General features: G+C 48.0%; 2 protein-coding genes across 2 annotated transcripts; one reads left to right on the top strand and one right to left on the bottom strand.

Moving 5' to 3' along the window:
- The first annotated feature begins 3,986 nt into the window (after positions 1–3,986).
- On the top strand, positions 3,987–7,838 carry LOC128075079 (olfactory receptor 14A16-like). The gene is made up of 2 exons (XM_052671495.1): positions 3,987–4,805; positions 7,665–7,838. Exons 1-2 carry the CDS (start codon positions 3,993–3,995, stop codon positions 7,833–7,835), a joined length of 984 nt encoding a protein of 327 aa, XP_052527455.1. The 5' UTR covers positions 3,987–3,992; the 3' UTR covers positions 7,836–7,838.
- Positions 7,839–14,771: 6,933 nt separating this feature from the next.
- Positions 14,772–15,713, bottom strand: LOC128075078 (olfactory receptor 14C36-like). Its single transcript, XM_052671494.1, has one exon. The coding sequence runs from the start codon at positions 15,711–15,713 to the stop codon at positions 14,772–14,774; it is 942 nt and encodes a 313-aa protein (XP_052527454.1).
- Between the last annotated feature and the right edge of the window lie 1,966 nt (positions 15,714–17,679).

Here is a 17,679-nt window from a genome sequence, read left to right as displayed (position 1 = left end):
AGGGTTAGGGTTAGGGTTAGGGTTAGGGTTAGGGTTAGGGTTAGGGTTAGGGTTAGGGTTAGGTTTAGGGTAAGGTTTAGGGTTAGGGTTAGGGTAAGGGTTAGGGTTAGGGTAAGGTTTAGGGTTAGGGTTTGGGTTAGGGTTAGGTTTAGGGTAAGGTTTAGGGTTAGGGTTAGGGTTAGGGTTAGGTTTAGGGTAAGGTTTAGGGTTAGGGTTAGGGTTAGGGTTAGGTTTAGGGTTAGGGTAAGGCTTAGGGTTAGGGGTAGGGTGTAGGTTAGGGTTAGGGTAAGGTTTAGGGTTAGGGTTAGGGTTAGGGTTAGGGTAAGGGTTAGTGTTAGGGTTAGGGTTAGGGTTAGGGTAAGGGTAAGTGTTAGGGTAAGGGTTAGGGTTAGGGTTAGGGTAAGGGTTAGGGTTAGGGTTTGGGTTAGGGTTAGGATAAGAGTTAGGGTTAGGGTTAGGGTTAGGGTTAGGGTTAGGGTTAGGGTTAGGGTAAGGGTTAGGGTTAGGGTTAGGGAAAGTGTTAGGGTTAGTGTTAGGGTAAGGGTTAGGGTAAGGGTTGGGTTTAGGGTTAGGGTTAGGGTTAGGGTTAGGGTCAGTGTTAGGGTTAGGGTTAGGGTTAGGGTTAGGGTTAGGGTTAGGGTTAGGGTAGGGTTAGGGTAAGGGTTAGGATTAGGGTTAAGGTTAGGGTTAGGGTTAGGGTTAGGGTTAGGTTTAGGGTTAGGGTTACGGTTAGGGTTAGGGTTAGGGTTAGGGTTAGGGTTAGGGTAAGGGTAAGGGTTAGGGTTAGGGTTAGGGTAGGGTTAGGGTTAGGGTTTGGGTTCTGGTACATAAGCGATATTTTAGGGGAAAAGCAGGGATTTCTATGAAAATAAGCGATATTTTTCGGGGAAATAAAAAGGGATTTCTATGGATACATGCGATATTTAAGGGGGAAACAGGGATTTGTATGAAATATTAATATAGGGCATTTCCTTATAATGATGGCGATTTCTGCTAAAAATGAATTTTTCCCATTAAATCTGCGGTCATTCCCTTTAAATATGCTTTTTCTGTTTGAAATCCCTGTTTTCCCCTAAAATATTGGGGTTTTCCTCTTATATATTGCTTTTTCTACCTGAAACCCCTGTTTTTCCTGTTTTATATTGGATTTTTCCCCTTAAATATGGCTTTTTCTCTCAGAAATCCGTGTTTCTCCCCTTAAATCGGGGCTTTTTCCCCTTAAATATGGCTTTTTCTACTAGAAATCCCTGTTTTTCCATTTAATCTGGGGTTTTTCCATGAAATATGGCTTTTTCTGCCAGAAATCCCTGTTTTGCCCCTTCAATCTGGGTTTTTTTTCCTTTTCAATGAGGCTTTTTCTCCTAGAAATCCCTGTTTTGATCCTTAAATCTGGGTTTTTTCCCCTTTAATCTGGCTTTTTCTCCCAGAAAACCCACTTTTTCCCATTACATCTGGGATTTTTCCCCTTAAATATGAGCTTCTGCTGCTCAAAATTCCTGTTTTTCCCCTTCAATCTTTGGTTTTCTGGCAGAAATCCCCGTTTTTTCCCACTAAATCTGGGAGTTTTCCCCTTAAATATGGCTTTTTCTGCTAGAAATCCTTCTTTTACCCATTAAATATGGGGCATTTCCCCTTAAAGATGGCTTTTTCTGCTAAGAATGGATTTTTCCCATTAAATCTGTGGTCTTTCCCCTTAAATATGGCTTTTTCTGCCAGTAATCCCTGTTTCTCCCCTTAAAATGGCTTTTTGTGCTAGAAATCCCTGGTTTTCCCCTTAAATCTGGGGTTTTCTCACTGAAATCCCTGTTTTTCCCCTTAAATCTGGATTTTTTCTGCCAGAAATCCCTGTTTTTCCCTTAAATATGGGGTTTTTCACCTGAAATTGGGGTTTTTTTTCATAGAAATCCCTGTTTTTCCCCTTAAATATGGCTTTTTCTGCTAGAAATCCTTCTTTTACCCTTTAAATATGGGGCATTTCCCCTTAAATCTGGCTTTTCTGCTAGAAATCCTTCTTTTACCCATTAAATATGGGGCATTTCCCCTTAAATCTGGCTTTTTCTGCTAGAAATCGATGTTTCCCATTAAATCTGTGGTCTTTCCCTTTCAATATGGCTCTTTCTGCCAGAAATCCCTGTATTTCCTCTGAAATATCGCTTATTTTCCTAGAAATCCCTGTTTTTCCCCTTAAACATGGCTTGTTTTCTATTACTGAGTGTGCTGCCTTGTCTCGGAGCCATCTAGAACTATCTGTGCCCGTGACAGAGGACAGCAGGCCTGCAGTCCTTCTGGCCAAAAATAAAGATATGAATGATAATATGAACGATAATAATAACAACAACAACAATAATAAATCAGCAGCAAGGATCTTAGGAGGAAATGTAATTTTACTAAACATGATATGGGAATGCAAGATAACGCAATATTATAAACTGAAATTGAAATTTAGGGTAATAAATGATATAAAATGAGAGAGCGAGCGTCTGAAAGCAAAAGCCTTGCTTTGAACTGCAGGCGCACGGCTGGGGAGCGAAGCCACGCACTGCAGGGCAGCGAGCAAGGGAGAGATCCTGGGACTTCCTGCCATGGCTGATCTTCCCCTCTGAACTCAGAGTCCTCTGGGTCTGCAGTTCTTCTCTGCTGAGAGCCAGGCATCCAGAAAGTTGTCCGTCCACAGACCTGCAGTATTGACTCCTTAATTCCCTGTGCTTTACATGATGTTACGATGTGGAGTGCCAATAACAAGGATGGTCAAACCATGGCACCAGATGGGGCGTTTGCAGCTTTGCTCGGCACACACAGTCTGCTAGGACAAACAATGCTGCAGGAATCAGTCTGTGCACTGGTGATGAATTCATCTGACTTCAAAGTACGTTGTGCAGAGATGACCCTGTTGTCTATCAGGAGCTGCCAATGCAGAGACCTAAGGACATCCCCAGGGAGAGCAGTGAGGAAGAGAAAATGCCATCTTCTGCTGGAGAGCTGGGCCGGGCTGCTGGGACACAGGGAGCTCATAAAAGTGGGCAGTGCTGCAGAGAGACGGCTGTGCCCAGGAGCAGCTCTTGTGCACAGCACAGCCTGCAGGTGACAGGAGGAGAGCAGAGCAAGGAGAGAGAGCTTGTAGGATGTGCATGGTGTGAGCAGGCTGTGAGCTCACTGGAGGAGCATCGCTGGCAGCCTCTGACAAGGTCAGTCTCACTGCAGGCTGTGACTCTGCCGCCTGCCAGGCTCGGTGCTCAGCCTGCCTGGGGAGCTGCCCAGGGCGCTGCGGGGAGATGTGTGGGGGGAAGGAGCCCCTCGGCAGGGCAGGGCAGGGCAGGGCAGGGCAGGGCAGGAGCCTTCTGCTGCTGGGGGCATGGGGATCACAGCTTCAGCGCTGCCAGTGTCTCCAAGGGCACTTTGCAAGAGGAGAGACAAGGCAGGGATTTTCCCATACCTGTCCTTAGGGAAGGAGAATGAGTTGGAGGCAGAGATCTGAAAGGAGATGTGAAATATGAACACAGCTATAAGAGTCCTGAACTGGACGTTTCTCAGCCTGCAGTTACACGCACAAACTCCTCATGTGCTTTCAGCCCCTCTTCTCCCAAAGGATTGCACCAGCTGAAATTTCCGTGCTTCTCTGCAGACATGAATAATGCACTTGTCCAGCAAACAGGCAGCTTTCTCTAGTAGAAATTCAAGTGCACAGAGGTAGGAATGGGCACTCTGAGTGCAGACAGACGAAAGATACATGAATGGAAATATGTCATAGGAAGAAAGTATCCAGGAGGCTGGGATATGATTAGGCAATGAGAGGAAAGCAAGAGCTCCTTCATCTTCAACTTCTCAAGGGATGGTGAAGCTCCTGTAAATTCAAGTTATGGAGTTCAATGAACCCTGTCCTAAGAGAAAGAAACACTGTTATAGCATAGGGGTGGAGTGTCTCTGAAAAAGCTCTTGACTCGTCATTATCTTCTGCACTCTGCACAGGACTCCAGGCCCAGCAGGAACTGCAGATGCCCAACAGCAGCTCCATCAGCCAGTTCCTCCTCCTGGCGCTGGCAGACACGCGGCAGCTGCAGCTCCTGCACTTCTGGCTCTTGCTGGGCATCTACCTGGCTGCCCTCCTGGGCAACGGCCTCATCAGCACAGCCGTAGCCTGCCACCACCGCCTGCACACCCCCATGTACTTCTTCCTGCTCAACCTCGCCCTCCTCGACCTGGGCTGCATCTCCACCGCTCTCCCCAAAGCCATGGCCGATGCCCTCTGGGACACCAGGCACATCTCCTACGCTGGATGTGTTGCCCAGACCTTTCTGTTTGTCTTTCTGATGTCAGCAGAGTATTGCATCCTCACCATCATGTCCTATGACCGCTACGTTGCCATCTGCAAGCCCCTGCACTACGGGACCTTGATGGACAGCAGAGCTTGTGCCACCATGGCAGCAGCTGCCTGGGGCACTGGGCTTCTCCATGCTCTGCTGCACACTGTCAGTACATTTTCTCAGCCACTGTGCCGAGGCAATGCTGTGGATCAGTTCTGCTGTGAAATCCCCCACATCCTCAAGCTCTCCTGCTCTGAATCAGACTACCTCAGGGAAATTGGTTTCATTGTGCTTAGTGTTCTTGCCGTATTTGGGTGCTTTGTTTTCATTGTTGTGTCCTATGTGCAGATCTTCAGGGCCGTGCTGAGGATGCCCTCTGAGCAGGGACGACACAAAGCCTTCTCCACGTGCCTCCCTCACCTGGCTGTGCTCTCCCTGTTTCTCAGCACTGACTTTTTGGCCTGCATGAAGCCCCCATCCATCTCCTCCCCATCCTTGGACCTGGTGGTTTCATTTCTGTACTCAGTGGTTCCTCCATCATTAAACCCCCTCATCTACAGCATGCGGAACCAGGAGCTCAAGGATGCAGTGAGGAAAATGTCATGGACAAATTTCAGTAGGGTCGTCTTCTCATCTGCCTGAACAAATGACTCAGTTTTTTCTGAAACATGCCTATGTTGTCTTAGAAATATTGAATGGCCTGTACTGAAAAGGACTATAAAGATCATCTAGTTTCAACCCCACTGTTACAGGCAGGGTCACCAACCACCAGAGCAGGCTGCCCAGAGCCTCTCATTTCCAGCCTGGCCTTGAAAGCCTCCAGGGATGGGGCATCCACAACTTATGTGGGCAACCTGTCCCAGGGCTTTACTACCCTCTGGGTGAAAAACCTCCTTTTAATATCTAGCCTAAACCTCCCCAGCCTCAGTTTAAAACCGCTCCCCCTTGTCCTATCACCAGCCACTGTGCTAAACAGCCATTCCCCCTCCTCTTTATACATTCCCTTGAAGTTCTGGAAGGGCACAGTGAAGTTTCCTCAGAATCTTCTCTTCCCCAAACTAAGCAAGTCCAGTTCCCTCAACTTTTCTTCCTAGCAGAGCTGCTCCAGCCTTCTGATCATCTTAGTGCCCTCCTCTGGACCCACCCCAAGAGGGGAAGCTGGGGGGCCCACAGGCAAAGGAGGGCTCTGCAGTGGTGCTGCTGAGCCAGCAGGGCAGATGGAGAGGGACTCAGCAGTAGAGAGAGTCTGACAGCGATGACCCAAAATGGTTCATGGATGTTTGTGTTCACTGAGAAGAAATCAGAGTTTCTTGGCTTCCCAGTGGCCATTTCAGCACTGGGTCACCCCCAGGAATCCAGTGACTTGTCTGGGGGCATTGAGTGTGCTGGGTTGGGCTGCAGCTGCAGGGACAAAAACAACATTGGCAGCGTACTGCCCTGAGACCTTCTTCCCAAGTTCCATCTGCAGCTTCCAGAGGGCTCTGCTCTCCTGCAGGTCCTCTTGGAAAGCTGCCTGTCCCAGACACGATCTCTGGGGCCCTTGGAGATGGCATGGGATGCTTGTGATCACACAGTGGAGCTTTGCTCCTTTTCATTTTTTCCCATTAATAATTATCATTTCCTGTCTACTGATGTAAAGTACTTGTCCTAGTGGGAAGGTGAACCACACTGGTGGGATATGGCTGAGGAGTGCGTTCTCTTTTTAGGCAAATTGTATTGTGCTTTACTGTTGTTTGTTTTAAAGCAGGAAGCAACATCCTGTGCCTGCGTGCAGACAGTTCTCTTAGGGAAGCAGGTAAAGGAATGGTGTAAAGGAACTGTACCATCCAGCTGCAGACTGCAGTGGAGAATTCTGGTGTAGGGAAAAGTGATGCAAGTGCCAGGTGCATACAGCAGACACGTCAGGCCTGGGGAGGTGAGCAGTCAGGTTGTCTGTACTGTGTCAGACCTCAAGCAATTGCTTCTCCTGCCTGTGCAGATCTCCTTAGGAGACACCCTCAATCAACATCAGTTGGACAATGGTGCTCCAAAAGCAACAAGATGCACCTTGTAAAATCAGAAAACATTTTTCTTGGGTGCCCTTTGAAATCTTCTTTCTTTCCTATAGGAAACATGGAGTGAAGTGTGAGCAAACTCAGAGTCAAGTGTGAGGCAATCCTGTAGTAAAGTGTGGGTAGGCCTGAAGAGAGAGTGCACACACCCAGGGTAGGGTGCCAGTAAAGCCCAGAGAAAAGTGTGAGTAAACCAGGAGCAAAGTGTGAGTAATGTTGAAGAAAAGTTTGAGGAATCCTTGAGTAAAATGTGAGTGGAACACAGTCAAAACAGAAGTATGAGTAAACCCAGAGTACAGTGTTCATAAACCCAGAGTAAAGTGTGAGTAAAAGCCAGAGTAAAGTGTGAATCTGCCCAGAGTAGAGTAAGACTAAACTCAGAGTGAAGAGTGTGCATGACTGGTGCAAAATGTGAGTAAAACCTGGAGAAAATGGTGAATACACTGGGAGTCCAATGTGAGTAAACTTGAAGTCAAGTGTAGAAACTCCCAGAGCAAAGTGTGGGTTGGTCCAGAGCAAAGTGTTGGTAAATGTGGAGTAAAGTTTGAGGAAAACCCACAGTAAGGTGTGAGTCTACCCGTATTAAAGTGTGGATAGGCCCGGATGACAGAGTGTTCACACCAGGAATAGGGTGTCTGTAAAACCTTGAGATTAATGTGAGTAAGCCCTGTGTAAAGTGTGTGTAAGGTTGAAGAGCAATTTGAGTAAACCTTGATTAAAGTGTGAGTGAAACACACTCAAAAATGAAGTGTGAGTAAAGGCAAAGTAAAGTGTTAGTAAACGTGGAGTAAAGTATGAGTAAAATTGAGTTAGATTCGAGTGCACCCAGAATTGCATAAGCATAACTCAGAGTAAAGAGTGTGCAAACCTGGTGTAGAGTCATTTTTGTGACTCAACATTGCCATCTGCAAACCCCTGCACTACGGGACCTTGATGGACAGCAGAGCTTGTGCCACCATGGCAGCAGCTGCCTGGGGCACTGGGCTTCTCTATTCCCTCCTGCACACTGCCAATACATTTTCACTGCCTCTCTGCCATAGCAATGCTGTGGATCAGTTCTTCTGTGAAATCCCTCAGATCCTCAAACTCTCCTGCTCAAAATCCTACCTCAGGGAAGTTGGGCTTCTTGTCTTGTACTGTCCTTGTCTTATCTGGATGTTTTGTTTTCATTGTTGTGTCCTATGTGCAGATCTTCAGGGCCGTGCTGAGGATGCCCTCTAAGCAGGGATGGCACAAAGCCTTCTCCACGTGCCTTCCTCACCTGGCCGTTGTCTCCCTCTTTGTCAGTACTGCCATGGTTGCCTATCTGAAGCTCCCCTCAATCTCCTCCCCTTTCCTGGACCTGGTGGTGTCATTTCTGTACTCGGTGGTGCCTCCAGCAGTGAACCCCCTCCTCTATGGCATGAGGAACCAGGAGATCAAGACTGCAGTGAGCAATACATACTTCTCCAGCATCCGCAAGATGCATGCCAGCCTAAGATGAGTCTCACAGTAATTCAGAAATTGTTAGAATAATCTCTTGTTTCTATTTTTCTTATTATTATTATTTTCACAGACATGACTTCAATTTAAATCCGTTATTCTTGGCATGCTTCATTTTTGTAGTGTTTTGACACTCTCATCTCATGTACCCATAGAACAAGGAGCTCTGTTGATAAGTACAATAAGGAAGCCAGCAGAAATTCAGTTGTCTCTGCTCCCATGTTTTACCACCTCTGAAACTGGAGGAGCGACTCATGTAGGCAGGAGTGGTGCAGGGTCCAGGAGCCCAGCTGCAACACAGAGCAGCAGCCTCACTGTCATTGGGCTGCCCCTTAATGCCCAGTGGTTCCATCCTCTCATCTGTGTTTGAGTCATGGCCGCAGCTTCCCAGCTCCAATGGCCACAGAGAGCAGCACGATGTGGTCTTTGCAGTGCTGCTCTCTTCTCACTTCCATCCCTCTTCCCCTTCCTCTCTACGTCCTTGTGGACACACGTGGACCAGGAAGGTGGCTCTGGACTTTTGCCACCCTCAGCCTCTCACACCAGCCATTTCCAGCACTGACTGCATGTTTATGGCAGAGCTTTTTCCTGAAGCTGTCTCCATGCTCCTGGTGGTAAAGCAGGGCTGTCTGCAGACCCCTGTGTAGGACACGGCTGGAGCAGCACTGGGTCTGAAAAGCAGGATTGCTGAGAAGTGCCACTGAGGGCTGCCGTGGGCACTTGTGCTGGGGAACTCTTCCCCACCCCGAACACACCTGTCCTGTGCAGCGCAGGCATGGCAGGGCCGTGCTGGGACAGTGCACTGATAGGCACAGATGGGAAACCCAGCACGGCCATCAGGAGGTGGAACCAGGTGGTCCTGGCACACAGGGAGCCGGGCAGGAGGCAGCGGTGTGCCCTGGCAGAGCAGTCAGGGAAGGCTGAGGGCACATCACTGCAGCCTGTGAGAGCCTGCATGGAGATCTTAGAGAATACAGAGCCACACTCCGTGCTGTGGTGCACAGTGGGGGGATGAAAGTGATGGGTGAAACTGGAGGCACTCTGCCTGAAGGTAAGGAAAAGATTTTCCACTCAGTTCAAGGCTCCTCTTGAGCAAGGTGGCTACTGTCATGTTCCTGCTGGAATGAGTGCTTATGGGATGTGTTTCCTGTTCCAAATTGCCGCCTGCTGGACAAGCAGCCTCCTGAGACAAACAAGTCCACACCATCAGCATCACAACTTGTGCCTTCCAAGCTCTGCTTGCTAAGAAACATAGAATCACAAAGGTTGGAACCTTTACTGTCATCTCCATCACTTTCACTCCACGGACTGTCAGAGCTCAGGTGGGATATGTTGCTTTCAAGCCCTGTAGTGTTTGTACATAAAGCCTGAGACAAAGTGTGCTGAAATCAGACCCTACTGTGCAGAAAATAATAGTAATAAATAAAGCATGAAGAAAAGATGATGTAAAGCAGCAGCTTCACAGCTGAGAAGTCTGTGTTGGTTTAACAAGTGAGGGCCTCCACACTCCTGAGAAAAGGATCTGCTACTGCCTAGATTCTTTTGCTGTTTTGTGCTGTCACTGGCAGAGGTCTTGCAAAGTCTGTCTGCATAGGACTTCCCTATCTTGATGCTGGACAGAGGCTTTTATTCCAGAGTTATCTGCATTGGGCATCGCAGAAGAAAGGCAGTTCCTGCACCAGCAATTGTATGTTTCTTCATATAAGGTCACAACTCATGGTTCTGTTCTGTGCTCGGAATGATTTGTCTTCACTCTTGAATGCTGTGATTTAATTCTCCTTCAGTGATTTGAGTCACAGTTGAATGCTTATTCCTTTTTGCCTCTACAGCTCAATAAATCTTATTTTTCCCTTACTCTGCAGATCGACCTGATGAGTCTTTTGGCTTTATTTGCTGCATTTTCCTTAGCTAGACAAGAACATTATGGTCTAGTGGGATGAGCTGATGGGTTCCCTCCCAGCCTCTTGAAGCGACCTGCTCTTGAGTCTTACAGCCTGTGTTTGCAAGAGATGATTCAAGGTTTTCAATGCTCTCACATGAGCTTCTTACTGCACAATCAAATATAGGCAAGGCCACACAGGTGGAACCAAGTGGGCACCACCTGCAGGCTGCCCTGCTCCAAGGAGCTGCTGAGGCTGTCCCGGGGCCAAGGAATCTGAGCATCCCAGCACAGCCATGAAGGCCACATCAGACACGCAGCACAGTAAGGCACTACTCTGACTTCTCTGTGTGCAGTGCTATTCTGGTCAAGGTCACTGCTCAGGATGTTCTTGAGCAAGGCTTCAATTATGCAGGCTTTGACTGCCCCCACAAATAGGGCATATATAACTTCTTAGTGACTCCAATTCCAGTGAGTCCAACTAAAAACAGTCTTACTAACATCCAATCTAAATCTCCCACTTTTAGTTTGAAGCAATTCCCCTTCGTCCTGTTTCTATCCAACCATCTCATCCTAACCCTGGCGTTTGGCATCTCATCCTCAGATGGAAACCCAGGGGCTGAAAGGGGACAAAGGTCCTCACAGAACCATGGGATTGGGGAGTCCTCTTAGCTGAATTCAGATGTTCACAACGATGTGCCTGTGCGAGCCCCTCATCTGAATGCTTGGCATTTATTCCCAATGGAGTGGGGTCTCCATTGTTCAAGCAGACCCTGGGCGATGACCAAGGTGCCTGGGGTGCTCCTGGATGTGTGCTAGTGCTTGTAAACTGCGTGGGAAACATCTGAGAGAGACACCTCCTTCCTGAGCATCAGCTGAGGGCCAGGGAGGGAACAGAGGATGTCCAAGAATGCCTACCTGACAACAGACTCCAGTATCAAGGGCACCCAAGTGTGCCTTTTCCACCCACCTCCATGGAGCGTACAGAGTTATTCAGCTGGATAAATGGATGAGTTCATAAAAGAAGAGCCAGATTTTTCTCTGTTCTCCATCTGCTGCACATTCTGGAGCACAAAGCACTACGGAACTAACACACATCTTTATTCTTCAACTGACGAAACTTCATGTTACTCAAGGCTCACATGTTAATAGCATCAGAAGCAACCCGGTGTCACGCCAGTTCCCTGGGGTGCCCAGCAACTCACATAGAATCATGGAATCACAAGGTTGGAAACGACCTGTAAGATCACCTAGTCCAACCATCCTCCCATCATCGTTACTACCACAAGCTACTACACCATATCTCATAGTTCCTCATCCAGACATCTGTGAACACTGCCAGGGACGGCAACTCCACCACCTCCCTGGGCAGCCATTCAGTGCCTGACCACTCTCTGAGAAAAAAAGTTCTTCCTTATGTCTACTCTAAACCTCCCCATGCTTCCAGCCGTTTCTTCGGGTCCTGTTTGTTGCCGGGGAGAAGAGGCCAAATCCCTCTCCACCACAACCTCCCTTCAGCAAGCTGTAGAGTGCACTGAGGTCTCCCCTGAGCCTCCTCTTCTCCAGACTAAACAATCCCAGCTCCCTCAACCGCTCCTCATAAAGTTTGTGCTCCAGACCCCTCACCAGCTTTGCGCCCTTCTCTGGACACTCTCCAGGGCCTCAATGTCTTTCTTGTAGTGAGGGGCCCAAAAGTGAACACAGCACTCGAGGCGTGGCCTCAGAAGAGCTGAGTACAGAGGGATGATTACCTCTCTGCTCCTGCTGGCCATGCTATTTCTAATGCAGGCCAAGATGCTGTTGGCCCTCTTGGCCACCTGGGTATACGGTTGGCTCATGTTCAGCCGAGCATCAACCAACACCCCCAGGTCTCTTTCCTCTTCGTTGTCATGCAGCCACTCAGCCCTAAGCCTGTAGCACTGCATGGGGTCATTGTGGCCAAAGTGCAGGACCCGGCACTTGGCCTTGTTGAACCTCATCCCACTCACCTCAGCCCAGTGATCCAGCTTATCCAGATCCCTCTGGAGGGCTTCCCTACCTCAGGCAGATCGACACCACCTCCCAACTTGGTGTCATCTGCAAACTTACTGAGGGTGCACTCAATCCCCTCATCTAGGAAATCAGTGAAGATATTAAACAAATGGTTCCTAGTACCGACCCCTGGGGGACACCACTTAAAACGGGTCGCCAGCTGGACTTAACTCCATTAACCATTACGTGCTGGGCATGGCCCTCTAGCCTGTTCCTTAACCAAAGATGAGTATACTTGTCCAGGCCAGTTGCCCCAGGTGAATACTGTGAGAGACCATGTCAAAGCCTTTGCTCCCAAGGGACGCGTGCTACAAGTGTCCTGAATGGGTCAAAGTCCACCCTCCCTGCCACTTTTCCTTCTGGCACGCCAGTGACTCCACCAGTCCATCTCCCACTCACACTCCCTGGTGGCCTCTCCACCTCCTCCTTCAGCTCCCCCACCAGGCTGAGCAGCTCATCCACCTGCTCACACCTCACACTGCTGGAATCCCTGCCACCCTCCCCCGGCAGCAGCAGGCTCAGGCGCTCCCTGCACCCTCAGATCTGAACAGCCCCATTTCTGGCAGGCCCTTCGTCTGGGTCACCACGGTCTTCCTGCAGTAATCCCGCTGTCTTGTGGAGACCGTGTTGAAGCCTGTGGTCTCAGAGTGCCCAGAGGAACGCCTGTCTCCTGAGCCAGAGGGACAACCCTTACACACCCTGCCACTCGACCCACCTCCCACACCACAGCTGCAGCACCGCAGAGGCAGCGTGGGCTGAGCTCACACACAGACTTACCGTCGCCCTTCTCAGCAGGCAGCAACAACCTGTTGTTGTGCTGTGCTCTGTGGCCGGAAGCGAGCCTCCGCCGAGGCTGTTGGAAGATTATCACCATGGACCAGGTGTCGAGGTCAATAGTGGGCAGTGCCAGCCCCACCACGCTCACTCAACAGCCTGCCTACAAGCTGCCAGCCTACTGGCACAAGTGCAGCCCTGCTACTGGCTGAAAAAAAGCCTGCCCTGAAAGCGAGCTTCCTCAGAGTTTACTCACATTTTACTCCACGTTTACTCATACTTTACGATGTGCTCTACTCACCCTTTACTTTGGTTTTACTCCCAATTTATGCTGGGTTGACTCTTACTTTACTCAGTGTGTACTCACACATTCCTCTGTTTCACTCACACGTTACTCCACAATTACCAGCACTATACTCCAGGTTTACACACACTTCATGCCAGGTTTGCACACAATTTGCTCTGGGTTTTCTCTTACCCTTCTCCATGTGGACTCACATTTTCCTCTGGATTTTACTCACACCTTACTCCACATTTACTAATACTATACTCCAGGTTTTCTCACACTTTACACCAGGTTTGCTCACACTTCTCTCCCTGTTGTTTTTCTCACAATTCATTCCATGTTTACTAACACTAGGCTGTGGGTTTTCTCACACTTTACTTATGGTTATCTCCCAGTTTACTTCAAGTTTATTCTCACTTTACTTTGGGTTTACTCAATCTTTTTAGTGTGTTTTACTCACAATTTACTCAAGGCTCACTCACACTTTTCTTCCAGTTTACACACACTTTATTCTAGGTTTACCCAAACTTTTCTGCAGATTTTACTTACTCTCTAATTCATCTGTACTCACTTTCTACTCTGGGTCTACCCACAGTTTACTCATGGTCTTACTCGTGTGTGAAGTAGATTCTGCTTTTGCAGTAGATTTTCCAGTGTTTTCTGCATGCAGCATCGGATAAGTAACCTTTTAAGAAAACTCCTGAACAGAGTAAAGTTGAGACTGTAGCGTTCCAACCTAGGTAGAATTGGCACTGGCGCTAATGCAAAGGAGAGACAGAACGAGTGAATGAATTGTCCTCCTATTGCTGTATAAATTCCTGAACATACACAAAGACAGCAGGTTGGTAACGCACATTGCATGGTGAAAATGTGAACGTAGCTATGGAAGTGCAGCCACAGCTATGGAAGCGTAACACAGCTATGGAAGTGTAACGTAGCTACAGAGTCAGAACACTGTGAGCCTGAGATGCTCAACCACGGAGTGCCAGGAGAGGCTTTACCTGCGTCGGACCCAGAGTATATAATGGATTTCACTAACTAGCTGTGCAATTTCTCCCTTGTCAGTAGGGTGTGCACCCATTATTGCAATAATGAAGAAACTGTTCTTCACAGAGATCTTTGCCTGATTAGAAATTGTTGATCTTGAGCACATTTCTCACAGTATCTAGGCATAAGATAGGCTCGCTACTGCTATGAAGATCTGTTTTGAAGCTTGCTTGTTTTCTAGCCAATTTATTGTTAGTGGAAATGCCTTGAATACATGTGTTGGACTCTAAAAACCTTGATGGGAAAATAAAGGAGAGATTTTGCACAAGAACCCTGTGTCATTTTGCTAGCCTGTGACAAGCAGCCCTTGTCTTATGGTGGTGGCAGCAGCGAGACAAACTCTGACACATTGGTGCATATGGCCTGTTCCTGCCTGCCACCTCACTGCCAGTGGATGCCACTGGATGCCCTGTAGAGACCACAGGGCTGCTGTCAATTCATATGAGACCCGAGGGCTACCAGGAGTGTAGAGGTACAATAGGAAGGCATGGAAGTGGAAAGAGAGCAGCACTCAAAAGACCTCATCTTGCCCTTGCCCATCACCGTGGCCCCAGCAAAGCAGCAGCCCTGACTTGAAGGCAGTGAGGTGCAGAAGCCCACTGAGTAGTGAGGGGCAGCCTCCAAGGAAATGTGGGCTGCTCCATTTGGCAGCTGGGCCCTGGGCCCCTGAATCCCTGCTGTGTAAGGGGGTTTCTCTTCCAGCTCCGGAGGAGAAGGGAAGAAAAGTGAGCTGAGAGAAATAAATGTCTGCTGTCCTCTTCATTGTGTTTATGCACATGTACCTACGTAGTTCTGCAGGCACATGAGAGGGCTGGAACAAAATACATACGTAACTATAATAACATAATTAAGATAACTGTATTTAAAAGGAAATGCAAGCTTTAGGAAATAACAAACACAACATGAAACAAAATGTTGTCCTAATATTTTCTGCTATAGCTGGGGATTTCCCAAAGTTTCCTCAGGGCATCCCTGAGCTTCTGATTCCTCACAGCATAGATAAATGGATTCACCGTGGGAGGTACCACCGAATACAGAAATGACACCACCATGTCCAGAGATGGGGAAGAAAGGGAGTGTGGCTTCAGGTAGGCAAACAAGAGAGTGCTGAGAAACAGGGAGACCACAGGCATGTGAGGGAGGCATGTGGAGAAGGCTTTGTGCCGTTCCTGCCCAGAGGGCATCCTCAGCACGGCCCTGAAGATCTGCACATAGGACACAACAATGAACACAAAACAACCAAAGACTAAACAAAGACTAAAATAGATATTCACAGTTTCCCTGAGGAAGTCTGATTTTGAGCAGGAGAGCTTGAGGATCTGGGCTATTTCACAGAAGAACTGATCCACAGTATTGTGTTGGCAAAGTGGCTGAGAAAATGTGCTGACAGTGTGCAGCAGGGAATAGAGAAGCCCAGTGCCCCAGGCAGCTGCTGCCATGGTGGCACAAGCTCTGCTGTCCATCAAGGTCCCGTAGTGCAGGGGCTTGCAGATGGCAACGTAGCGGTCATAGGACATGATGGTGAGGATGCAATACTCTGCTGACATCAGAAAGACAAACAGAAAGGTCTGGGCAACACATCCAGCGTAGGAGATGTGCCTGGTGTCCCAGAGGGCATCGGCCATGGCTTTGGGGAGAGCGGTGGAGATGCAGCCCAGGTCGAGGAGGGCGAGGTTGAGCAGGAAGAAGTACATGGGGGTGTGCAGGCGGTGGTGGCAGGCTACGGCTGTGCTGATGAGGCCGTTGCCCAGGAGGGCAGCCAGGTAGATGCCCAGCAAGAGCCAGAAGTGCAGGAGCTGCAGCTGCCGCGTGTCTGCCAGCGCCAGGAGGAGGAACTGGCTGATGGAGCTGCTGTTGGGCATCTGCAGTTCCTGCTGGGCCTGGAGTCCTGTGCAGAGTGCAGGAGATAATGACAGAAGTCAAGATAACTTGCAGAGAACCTCCTCCTGCTATACTTTGAATTTTTTTGTTTCCTGTTTAAAATGTTCATTTAACTCCATAACGGGAGTTTATTTTCATGAGCTTCACAATTCCTTAAGGATTTGCAGTATATGTAGCTCTTACTTTGCTCTCTTTTTCCAAATCATATCCCAGGCTGCTAGATATTTTCCTCATAGGAGCTGTTTCCAGAAATCTCATCTTTACCCTGTCTGCACTCAGAGACCTCACCCCTAATCTGTGCACCTAAATTTCTGCTGGAGAAAGCTGCCTGGTTGCAGGAAAAGTGCATTACTCATGTCTGCAAAAAATGATGATAATTTCAGCTGGTGCTCTCCTTTGGGAGCAAAGAGGCTGAAAGCATTTAAGGAGATTGCACACATAACAGCAGATAGAGAAATTCAATTCAGGATTCTCTGAGATGTGTTCTTATTTCAAAGATCCTTTATGCCTCCAACTTTTCCACTTTCCCTACAAAAAAGAAAAGGAAAATTCCTGCCTTGTCACTCCTCTTGCAAAGTGCACCTGGAAACACTCTGGCATGCAGTGAATCAGTGCTCCAGCCCTCAGCTGGTGACGGAGAGCAGCTCAAGACGCCTGGGACAGACGGGCTGAGGCTCTGGTGGCGCAAGAAGCAAAGTTTATTGTTGTTACAGGGCTTTTATATCTTTTAGCTACAGGAGTGTACAATACTTCAATCAGATAGCATTCATGCAGCTGACAGCAATACGTCATTACTTAATCAGCTCTTTGTGGATGATGGTCAGTACAGAGATCAAAAGGTGTTCTCTCCACAGAACACGTTCTGCTCTTGGTCACGGAACGAAGAAGCTGTAGCTTATGCTTGCCAGTTTCACATGGCAGTCCTTCCCTTTCAGGAGGGGCCGCGTGTTCCCTGTTTGACCCTTTCAGGCCAGCCAGCTCTGTTTTGCTTCACATTCTTCCTCATTCCACCCTTTTCTATTTTATTAGACCAGAGGTGGTGGTGGTTTATTTTTTGTGTTTTCCATCTCCAATTTTTTAAGATTTATACGCAAATTTTGGAATCTATTTGTTATTATTTTCATCAAGCATGGACAAGCAAGAATTCCTATGATTATTATTATTGCAATGACTGTCAGCCCATAAATTCCTTTTCTAAATGATTTGAAGGACGGAAATGCAGATTTTAGAGCGCTGATAAATGTAGTAGTTTGAGTTGCTACTGAAAGATCCATATGGTGCGACTGTATCATGTCGTGAATGTGCTGCCTCCATTCCCTAAGATCTAATGACGTGTTGGCATTATTCCATGTGCCTTGAAGATGATCTTGTATTTTGTTCCAAGAGAATTTGGTATTGTTGCATTCAACAGGAGTCACACAGCTCGGTATTCTGCATGACACAAGGGAGATTCACGAGCAGCTACCATTTGTAACTGTCTTCCCAGGATGTCTGCTGTATCCTTGAAGGAGTTGAGACGCAGTTCAATCTTTCCGTCCCAAGTAGCTTGATTTTGTAACGCTTTAGATACATTAATTGATAACTCATTAACATAAGCTGCTGTCTGAATACGAGTTGTTAAAGAAATAGAAGCGACTGTAGTTACTGCTATGGCAGCACTGAGCGCAGCTATTCCGGCTATTATTGATCCGACCATTCGCTTGGATCTCTCTATTAATGGCAAAGCAGCTTCTTGGAGGATTTCCATTCCCTTGTCAGCATACCAATAATGTGTCAAATTTACAGGAAGATAGACGCAATCGGGTTGCTTCACTAACAAGAAGGAACTACTGCTGCTATTAAGACAATTAGAGATTATACAGTCGGTACAGTTTACTATGTTACTTACAATATTTAGCGGTCCGCTTAAAAAGGCAGGAGGTTCTGGAGCACAAGCTCGCATATAAA

The sequence above is a fragment of the Tympanuchus pallidicinctus genome, unplaced genomic scaffold (genome assembly GCF_026119805.1).
Source record: "Tympanuchus pallidicinctus isolate F22 unplaced genomic scaffold, pur_lepc_1.0 scaffold115, whole genome shotgun sequence".
In the NCBI taxonomy this organism is placed as follows: Eukaryota; Metazoa; Chordata; class Aves; order Galliformes; family Phasianidae; genus Tympanuchus; species Tympanuchus pallidicinctus.
The sequence above is the reverse complement of the archived record's forward strand: the minus strand, read 5'-3'. Positions and strand labels throughout refer to the sequence as shown.

Bases quoted from the DNA above. Each gene is read 5' to 3' on its own strand.
- LOC128075079 (XM_052671495.1), top strand. From the start codon at position 3,993: ATGCCCAACAGCAGCTCCATCAGCCAGTTCCTCCTCCTGGCGCTGGCA. The intron at 4,806-7,664 runs GTGGTTTCATTT...GCCTATCTGAAG, and splicing joins CCTCCCCATCCTTGGACCTG to CTCCCCTCAATCTCCTCCCC.
- LOC128075078 (XM_052671494.1), bottom strand. From the start codon at position 15,713: ATGCCCAACAGCAGCTCCATCAGCCAGTTCCTCCTCCTGGCGCTGGCA.